We start from the raw sequence: 10,803 nt of genomic DNA, 5'->3' as shown, positions 1-10,803 counted from the left end.
TACGCTTTGGCCGAAATCTAAATGAAGCTACTCAGATACTTGACATCCTATACAATTGAAACTTCAACAAAAATGCAAGACCACCGATTTGGAAACCCTTCAAGTATTGTGCTGTACTGCACATTGAGGTCTGCGTGTTCTGCCGTTTTGGGCCATTGCAGATAAAGAAAGGGCAGGCTTCTCTCTGGTTGCTATGGTGACCGTGGATGGGAGATGTGTTGAGAATATGTGAGGAAGGAAAGAGCGATGGCTTTGTTCATTGAGATTTGTATTGTATCCTTCCTAATATTAACTAATGAGCATTTAGGGGTGAGAAGAAAGAACTGCCATATGGAAATAAACCCCCTTTTATTCAATAATGATTTACATTTTATATATAAAAAATTACTTACATTTAATACATTTTGTCAAAATACATAGCAGTCAAACCACATACAAATCAAATATAAAATTATAAAAAGTCTTTATATTTATCCTCCTGTTTTTGGAAAGTAACCGATGCGATATCTATACTTGAACTAACCTCGTGGTAAAATTCCATCTGTGTTCATCATTGGCCAACCTGTTGATACATGACATTTAGAAAAATATGATATTTAGCATTTTGTCCTCTCAGCATACAGTACAGGATCTGATCGGAAAACATTCAAGGTGGGCTTCAGTCTCTTTCAAATAAAGAAACCTCATTATTGTACAGCATACTATAATCTTAACATGGATGATTATGTTTCAAGTCCTTGAACATGGTAGAGAATTTAAAACACGATATGCCCTTCACTGAAAATCCAAATAACAGATTCATCAGATCAGGACAAAACGTGGAGTGCTAAAGTTTTTTTTTGTTTTAATTTATTTTTAACTATAGTGTTGAAAAAAAATCATCCCATAAACAATGAACCCTTCCGCTGATTCGCTCATCTATGGATATGAATTACTGCCACGCCTGGAAAAAAAGATTCAATACCTCATTTTACTCTTTTTAACACGATAAGCTATTCCATTAATATATGATGAGCTTCACTTGCGCATTAAGCAAAATGAAACAGAGCAATTCCTTATGGATGATGTCACTGTGTCCATTTTAAATATTAAACCTTTTTGAACATGCAGCCTTTATTTATTTATAAATTTATTTTTGTATAAGATAAAAGAGTAGCATAGCTTCTTAGAATAGTTTCTTAAGAAACAAACAGGAATCTGCCACAACTTCACTTAAAGTTTTGACTAAAATTAGCAAGTTAAGACATGTTTTCACCTTATAATATGATAAATTATATGACTGGACATAATCCATTTTCAAATTACATCACGGCTTCACTTTTTTTTAACCTGACACATTATGTAAACAGCTTTCTAATGTGAAAATGTTCAAATTTTAACAGAAAAAAATGTATAATCGACGCTGGAAGGATCCCAAGAATGAATTATTATTAATTTCTTCCAACCGTGGCAGTCAAACAAGTCCCTTTCGAACTAATAAGTCCTCATGTTAAAACAGGATTTTTTTTCCTCCCCTGGTGTGGCAGCAATCCACTTTCATACGAAACAGATGGTACAGCTCGAAACATTGTGAAATGTGAGCAAACAGTAACGTGGTGTGATTACATTTTTTTGCACTTTAGAGGCTTGAGTGTCATTCAGTATAGGGTTGCGTAACCTACCTTCAAACACACATTAGAAAGCAATGTGAAAATAGCGTTGAGAATTACACCCAGCACGTAATGCTGATATGACCTAAAGGCCTGGTAGAGAGTTGTTGATTGACCGCCTTTGTATCATACATGGTTGCTGTATTTAAAAATTAAAAATAATGAAAAAAAAAAAAGGTAGAAAGACTCAAGTAGGCTATGCGGCGGTTTCATGAATAATCCCCTCGAATTTCTTTGGGAGTAGATCTCTTCTCTCGCCGATACTGATGAGCGGCTTCCGACAGTTTTGTCCGTCCATATACATCTTTGCATACATTGGGTTGGTGTAATTCATAGGCTGTATTAAGGAGAAACGAGAACAGTTAGAAAAGGCTATTAATAAGACATACAATGGAGGAAATGGAGTTGATCCTCTGTACATTTACTCACAAATTCCAAGTCCACGAACCATTCTACAGTTAAAAAAAAGAAATCAGTGATCCCGACGTAATTCTTACCCAAAGAACAACATCTCTTTCAAACATGGAGGTGGAAACATTGTGTTTTAGGGCTATTTTTTTGTGTGCAAAGGGCACTGGGCGACTTTAGCGCTCCAATGAACAGTGCCGTGGACTGTAAAATTTGGGATGAAAACCTTCTTCCCTCAACAAAAGATGGCACACCGAGCGGGATACCAGCAGGACAATCAGCCTAATCACATTGCTACGGCAACAAGAGTGCTGTCAGAAGAAGCATATTGATAACTTTAAAATAATACGATTTCCATGAAAAAATGTCAATGTGAAATGGCGTATTATTTGACAGTCCCTTTTTTGTGAGCAAATTTACAAAGTCAACAGAAGCGCCATTTATTAATACACAAAATGTATACTAAAGCAATAATTCTTTAAATTCTTTAAAGTAATTGAAATCAAAGTTGAATAGGTGAAAAAAAGTACAGAGGAATCGGAGGTGCATGCAAGATGCTTGTTCTGTTACCATACAAGTCACGCATGCATATTTGAAATCCATAAGCACTCAATGTTGATGATATTAATCATCAATATTGACTTTTCATCTGATTTTACAAGCACTGGACACCACCAATCACATTTAAGATCACACACAGAACATTGCAGGAACCCGCCCATGGATTGCTTACATTCTATACAACGATGATTCATCTCCTTATCAGGCAAACTCATAGTGAGGTTTGAGAAATTCACCTGTCCAGGGATTACCTCTTTGGGTACCGAATTGACACCCACGGTGTGAGGGTCACTGGATTTGACACACCAGCCCTGCAAACATGAGCAAGCCGCACCACTCAACATGCAAAGCTCGCCCCCGAAAAAGAACCTGTTTGTTACTGATTAAAAACATGCAAAAGACTACAGAGAAATTGAGTTTGAAAGAGGAGAAGAGAGGAAATCTAGTAAAGGGGTTGTAACTTAAGCTAAATTAAAAGTAAATAAATGTGTTATTACGTATGCTCATCATAGGCATTAAGTCCTGAGATGTGTATACATTTATTCATTGAAAATACCGTCAAAGTTTGTACTGGACTAGTACTTTTACCTAAATTAAACCTCAAAGTTTTGTTTTGTTTCTTAAAACATGCAGAAATTCAACAAAACAAAAAAAACTGACATTGGTAGATATCCAATCCATTTGAACTTGGAAAGGCTGACAGAGACTGATTGCTGCCAGCCCTCCCAGTTTTAACAGATGGCGATTGACTGTTTCACCGTGGCAAACCCCTAAGTTGAAAAGTTAATTGATGTCTAATGGTGTCAATGGCAGCTAATGGGTCGTGGTCTACTACACTCTCCCTAAATGTAACACACAAAGAAAATGATACATTTTATGCACAACAATACAATACGAATTTCATTTTTGCATGCTAGTCTAATGCTAATATACGATAGTAGACACTACTGCATAAAAAACTACAATGTAAAAACAAAAAAACATAAATTGAACCACTCTTTGGTTATCTGATCCTACCTTATGAGGGTCCAGCGTGAAACTAGGTCGTAGTAGACTGCCTGCATCGGCATGGTTGTCATGGTCCACTTCGTACATGTTGTACGAAGGGTTCCCAATCTCCACGTTGAGCCCTCCATTGGTCATGGGTTGCCTTTGGACACGTTTCCCCCTGAAGGCGTTGTTGTGTCAAAAAATATTTAACTGATGCAAGGACTGAAATGCTACTTGATCAACATGTTACATCATTTTCTGTAGCGCTTATACTGTAGGGTCAGCTTGGACTTGTTTGAGCCAATTAAAGATTACTAACTTCTTAACCGAGAGGTAGGCATACTCACCACTATTGCATCCTGTTGCACAGTTTTACAAACTGTCAAACAAACCCAACTGCCATGCTTTGTGTTAATAACTGAAAAGCTGAACAGCAATCCAGGGTTTAATGGATTATGATGTTCCCAGAAAACAAAATCATGTTCAGTTTGGACAAAGCTCTTATTTCCATCTCTAGATTTGTGCTATGTATCACAGTGAAATTTGGCATTGCTGCCTTGCAGTTCTGACGTCGTTCTGACGAGTTTAAATATCATGTGGGTTTTCTTTGGCTTTCAAAATTTAATCGGTGTAGAAAACGGAGAGATTTGTGACCAACCTTTGTTTCCGTCTGCAGATGTAAATACCCGCAACCACCATCACGATCAAGATGACCAGCAGAACCAGAGGAACAATAATTGCTATGCTCCCTAGGAGAGAGATGAACGATAAATGAACACAAACGTCGATTTTCTTCATGACCATTGTGCTAATAATTGTGCAAATGCATACAGGGTGAATGCCGTCCTGATATTGAAATCAAAATGATTTATGAGGTGTTTCAGGTCCACAACAGCATGATTTCAAATTTTAATACAGTGAATCTGCTGGGTTAAAGCTGTTGCATTTCAATCCAAACACAACAATTACTATGAATAATACTAATAATTTTCACTTTAAAAAACATGTTTACAAAGCACCAGGAAAACATGAATACAGTATACTATAAATAAATTCAAAATAACTCAACTAATACAATAAATGACCAAAAACGCAGTGATCACAAGGATAAATAATAACGATCACAATAACCAATAATTGTTCAAACGTAAAGATGATGGTGCCTTGAGTTACGTGTTTAATTTGTTCCATAACCGCACTCACGACTGAAACAATGACCCCTATATTAAATTATATTCCCAATTGAGATGAATGCATTTTTTTTTCAGTCCGAACACTCTTATTTGGGTCAATTTTGAAAAACTAACCTCCACTTGTATTGTCTGATCTGCTGCTTTTGGGTGCGGGTCTCTCACACTGTGTTCCAGCCCAGTTGGTAGAACACCTGGTGAGAAGAAAATACCATTAAACAACACCAGTAACGTGCTGAGTCATTGGATAAGAAAAAAAATGTTTAAACCAATATCTGGAGAAAGCGCAAAATGCGCATGCATGTTATTGATGTTGATTACATATCTTGTGGATAGAAAAGTAATGAAAAGATGATAGCGGCACAACAAGTCTTTGCATTATCTGTGTTCCGCCGGCGTATGATATATGGCCTTGTAACGGGGAAGGTAGTAGTATGTAATTTCACACAACTGGCGCAGATGGACTCATAAAGCATGAACGAACCGGGAAGGTGCAACCTGATAATGAAAGCATGTATGAATCATTGCTAATTACATACGGTCGTATTAATTACCGCTTATAGGACAGCAACATGAACCTAAACAGAGCGTCGACATTCTCCCAAATATACAAAGAATGGGCTTCATTAGGGGGAGAGAAAAAAAAACATGACATGCTAATATCGCTTGTAAGAGATCCTTGTATTGAGCTCACTGTCATGCGTGTTGCTAAATGCAGCCTGATGAGCGCATGATGCCAGATTGGAGTTCGCCCACCCCGAGGGTTTTAATGCTCCATGAGATGGGTGAACAAGTGACAGTAAGGGCCAGGAGAGTCAGGCAGGAACTGATCATGTAACAAGTGCCATTGGCTTAACTTGATAAGCCCGCTAGAGTTTGGAATAAATGAGGGTTGGTGCAAAATATATCAAATAATGCTGCATTAACAGTATAGTGCTGTTAAAAGTAGTAGTGTATGTGTGTATTGTAGTTTCTTATGTATAGTGCCCATTTGTTTTCTCTTAGATTAATGAGAAATGAAAGGCCAATTTTTTTCAAGTCCCCAATGATGAAGTTGGACTGTAGATCACTGAGGATATTTGTTTTCATTTGTTTTTTAATAGTATAAACCAAAATAAACCTTTCTTGTGATTTCAGATGAGACATGCACAACCATTAGAATTAATTTATAACCAGTCCTTTGTATAAAGCTGTTAGATACTTTTTGTTTCTGTCATGCCACAGTAATACAATTGGTTATTCCTGCTACAGGGTCAACTAGTAGTTAATAATTGTCAGGGTGAACTTATTCTGAAAGGGGAAAAAAGACTAAATAAAATGTTATTTTTGGAATGTGGTATTTGCCGAAGCACACCGCTCATTCTTATTATTTTTCACACATTTTTTTGGGACCAAACAATTTGTGGCCACTGCAAAAGTCGATTTCTTGGGAAGCGCTAACTAATCAGAACACTTGACAAGATTACCATTTGTGCCGTACTGCATCTTGAGTGGACGCTCACTCAAAGCTAGGACAGGCAGTAATCATTTAGACTATGTAATCATCCTTCCTACGGTATTTTGAGCACTTGTTACATAAGTAGTTACAACTTGAAGATGGTGCATGGGCCCATTTCCTGGACAAGCTACTGTACAATAATGGGAACCTGATGGATTTGAGTGAGGCGTCAACAAAGTGGGTGACGGGGCTGCGGATACGAGGTAACCTACTTGCAACGGGGTTTGTTAAGCGCTGTTAATGTGCACATCCCCTCATTCTGACAGAAGTAATCGCACGGGTTGGCCAGCTCATCGCAACGTTGGTTCTTGAACCCTGATGTGCAGCTGCAAAACATTGCGTTCCAAGTGATCAAACGGCCTGACACTGTTGACCTGCCGCTTTGTGTGATGCGTGCCGATCGACACAGTCTCTTAAAGTAGAACCGTAGTTATGTAGCGGAATAAATGTTGGACAAGTCTGGTGCTCACCCAATATCAAAAAAGAGGTATGGTCTCACCTTAAATTTGTTTTGATCAAATAAACTCATGAGGTGTTTTGACAATGTGGGATCAACAAGAGAGAATGGGCATCCATAATTCTTAATGCAATAAAGAATTCAACAATACTGCGATAAGTTGAATTAATTTCTGGAACTACACATGCTTCTATGCTTTTGACACAGCTGTAAATAATCTTTAAGTTCACCTGAAGCATTACATGGAAAAGTAAGCATTGATAAATGAATTGTAGCAAATGTCCCTCAATGATAATTCTGGATCAGCATAATTCACATAATATATTGCAGTTTAATATAAAAGGAGGAGGAAGCGAGACCTCAACTGCACGAGTGACGCTCTTGTGATTAAAATGTGAGCGGCAGAGTGAATGTGGGAGCGAGTGGAACCTTGACTGCAGGAAGGAAGGGTTGTGAATAGGTTTAGAAGTCATTGAATTCTAGAGTAATCCAAATGCAGCCTAAATTGAGGACCTTTTCCATGATTATAAATCACAGCTGCCAACATATGGAATATTAGTCTTTGTGAAAAATGACACGGTGAGCCGGCCGCGGATTAATACCTGCTGAGTTATAATCGCACGCTGTGAAAAAGGAAATCTAAAATAAGAAACTAAAGTTTCACATGAACCTATTATGGTTCGGAAGAACTTTATCCAATCACGTTCAGATAACTTTCTGGTCTTGTAGATGTATGGAACTTTTAAAACTCACACTAATTTATGTAAAACATGCATTTCTTTGTTGCTTGTAGCCAATAAACTGTCACAATAAGTATATATACTGAGGATAAGTACAGTTGTGGTCAAAGGTTTACATACACTTGCGGAGAACATAATGTCATGGCTCTCTTGAGTTTCCAGTTATTTCTACAACTCTGATTTTTCTCTGATAGAGTGATTGGAACAGATACTTCTTTGTCACAAAAAACATTCATGAAGTTTGGTTCTTTTAAGACTTTATTATGGGTGAACAGAAAAAAAAGTGATCAAATCTGCTGGGTTCAAAAATATACTTACAGCAGCGCTAATATTTGGTAACATGTCCCTTGGCCTTTTTCACTTCAATTAGGCGCTTTTGGTAGCCATCCACAAGCTTCTGGCAAGCTTCTGGTTGAATCTTTGACAACTCCTCTTGACAGCAGCTTCTAATTCTTGGCAGATCTGCTTTTTGGTGATTCTCGGTTGAATCTTCACCCTCCTGACCAATTTTCTCTCAGCAGCAGGTGATAGCTTGCGTTTTCTTCCTGATCGTGGCAGTGACAAAACAGTGCCACACACTTTATACTTACAAACAATTGTTTGCACTGTTGCTCTTGGGACCTGCAGCTGCTTTGAAATGGCTCCAAGTGACTTTCCTGACTTGTTCAAGTCAAGGATTCGCCTTTTCAGATCCATGCTGAGCTCCCTTGACTTTCCCATTGTAGCGTTTGCATCCAATGAGCCCTATTTAAATGGCCTCAGAGAAGTCACCAGCTGTTGTCACTCATAATCACTCACAAGAAGTTAAGAGGCCATGCTATGAAGCTCATTTCACTGACACAACTTTCTAAATCACCAAAATTGCTAATTTGTGTTGCTGTATGTATATTTTTGACCCAGCAGATTTGATCACTTTTTCTGTTAACCCATAATAAAGTCATAAAAGAACCAAACTTCATGAATTTTTTTTTGTGGCAAAGAAGTATCTGTTCCAATCACTCTATCAGAGAAAAATCAGAGTTGTAGAAATAACTGAAAACTCAAGACAACCATGACATTATGTTCTTCACAAGTGTATGTAAAGTTTTGACCACAACTGTATATATAAGAGGGTGCAGTGGTAAAGTTGTTGAGTAATGACAGTTTGTGTAAGAATAACCACCGTCTTTTATTATGTAGGAGTAAAGATTCTTGATAATGTTCTACATATATCTTCACGCACATCTTCTGTTCCTTTAGGAAAAACTAATGATCAGATCTATTGACCCCATCCAATAGGAGAGAATGATTTGCATAGAAATTGATTCTATCCACTCCAATTTGGGAGATGAGTAGAAATTTCAATCTAGCAAGGCCGGAAAATGGGCAGTTAAAAATGCAGTGCATTGGCTGTAGAAGAAAGGATTTCCAATTTCCCCCTTGAAGAAATTTTGAACAAAGCGCCACATGCCATTATACAGCTCAGGTGATATTCATCTACAGGCCATGCTTGGAGGAGTTACCGCACTTTTTCCATCCGCAGGGGTGTCGTGTTCAATGAGTGACACATATCCCCTTCATTTATTATTTTTTTGTCAGAACAAACTTCTAAATCCTCATAGAAACCTGACACAAGCTCTTTAATGCAATGAGGACTGGTGTGATATGCTCCGAATGGAAAGCTATGAACATGATTCCACTTTTTTTTTTTTAATTTTAAACGCCTTAAGCCACAGCGACATGTCACAGCGTAAGATGGCGCTCTGGCATCCAGCTAGCTCCATGCTGTGCCATGTCCTCCGCATGTGACATCCAACAAGACTTAGGTTTAAGGATTGTGCCGCATTGGAACATTAGTCGTCCTTAGTTTTGCTCCTCAAGGCAGGCTTACTGGGATAAAAAAAGCTCTATTTGCACGTGCTAGTAGTCAGTGAGGCTGCAAATAATCACAATGTGTCTCTGTTGCAATGATATAGTGACTTACTGACAGAAAGGCAGGTTGGTGTCAGGGTCCAGGTGACAGGTGCCTCCATTGTAGCAATATCCATCACACAGTTGGCAGCTTGGTGCAATTCGCCCGTTTGTGCAACTGGAGACAAAATAATGCATTTTTATGACAAGGAGTGAAATACACTACATGCTATAAATTAAATTTTGCAGGAATATTTCCTCGATATTTACTTTCTACCCAGAAGCAAAAAAAAAACTCAGTTCATTTAAGAAGAGAAAAGACAAAAAATATGAAAAAAGATCTACACATATGGTACCAAACACAAAATAACAGTAAGTTATCATAAAAACATGGTGACAGCAAGGATAAAAGATTTACCAGTTATGCATTAGGTTTTTGTTTATTGAAAATGGTTGCAAATGTAGCCTTAATTTCTGAAAAAAAATGTAGTACAACTGTCAAGGCCTCATCACAAGTCAAAAAACTAATATGAACTAGCACCTGTTTTACGATTGGGAGTTTGTCGAGAAAGGAACTGTTGCCCTAACATTTTTTTTTAACTTGATTTGTGAAATTCTAAAACTTGGCAGGGAAGAGCGCACTGTCAACCGGGATACGTACAGTCATAGGATTGTAAGCTGAGTTACTTCATCTCAATGCAGCACTATTCATGCATTGTACACGTGGGATTTGAAAAACGCCTCAATTATGCAAATTCAGACTTCAAGCACAACACAAAAAAAAACATGCTGCCCGACAGAAGAAGTAACAGCAAGGAGAAGGCGATAACTCACTTGCAAACCACATCTGCCGTTTCCTCGGTAATGAGGCAGGGTGCACCGTGGCACCGGAGACACTTGTCCACCTCGCACTTGTTCCCCTCGAACCTGGTGGGACACACGCACTCCACGTAGCCGCTACTGGACAATGTGCACGCCTTGGAGTTGACACAGTAGTGGTGACAAATATCTGCTTGCCATTTCGAGGGAGGAAAAGACAAAGGATGTTAGTAATGAATGCATTTTGAGCTGCTTTAATTGGACTTGTGAAAGGTTTTAATGGGACTTAATTATCCTTATCAAATGACATCTTAGCCATAGTAGAAACATTTCACCCGTTGGGCAAACAATGGGAGGAGGGATCGTAATGATGTGTGGCTAAATTTCTTTTCCCCACTAACAATAATTACAAAGCAGTGCAGAAGAAGACGCAAAAATCATTATCACTTCCGCACACAAACACCCAACGGTTATTTTAATGTAGTGTTTTCATTTTGTTGTTAAGTAAATGTGATATTCAGAGGACCTGCTGATCTGATAACTAGACAATGTAATAATGAGAAATGAAAAACAACATATACGATAGCATCACTATTTTCAA

At 38.1% G+C, this 10,803-nt stretch overlaps 1 protein-coding gene across 2 annotated transcripts in view; it reads right to left on the bottom strand.

The window, feature by feature from the left end:
• Positions 1–331: 331 nt before the first annotated feature.
• Positions 332–10,803, bottom strand: part of lrp1bb (low density lipoprotein receptor-related protein 1Bb) — a 155,664-nt gene continuing 145,192 nt past the window's right edge. The window contains exons 85-92 of one of the 2 annotated variants that reach the window (XM_077616628.1): positions 10,218–10,392; positions 9,457–9,561; positions 6,509–6,622; positions 4,916–4,992; positions 4,267–4,357; positions 3,636–3,786; positions 2,791–2,929; positions 332–1,986 (exon numbers count right to left, since the gene is read on the bottom strand). In XM_077616628.1, coding sequence (XP_077472754.1) covers positions 1,859–1,986; positions 2,791–2,929; positions 3,636–3,786; positions 4,267–4,357; positions 4,916–4,992; positions 6,509–6,622; positions 9,457–9,561; positions 10,218–10,392 — 980 coding nt within the window. In that variant the 3' untranslated portion in view covers positions 332–1,858. The remainder of the gene's footprint in view (positions 1,987–2,790; positions 2,930–3,635; positions 3,787–4,266; positions 4,358–4,915; positions 4,993–6,508; positions 6,623–9,456; positions 9,562–10,217; positions 10,393–10,803) is intronic. The other variant, XM_077616629.1, reaches the window with a different exon arrangement.

The sequence above is a fragment of the Stigmatopora argus genome, chromosome 13 (genome assembly GCF_051989625.1).
Source record: "Stigmatopora argus isolate UIUO_Sarg chromosome 13, RoL_Sarg_1.0, whole genome shotgun sequence".
Lineage (NCBI taxonomy): Eukaryota > Metazoa > Chordata > Actinopteri > Syngnathiformes > Syngnathidae > Stigmatopora > Stigmatopora argus.
Note: the sequence above shows the minus strand (reverse complement) of the source record. Positions and strands in the feature narration are given on the sequence as shown.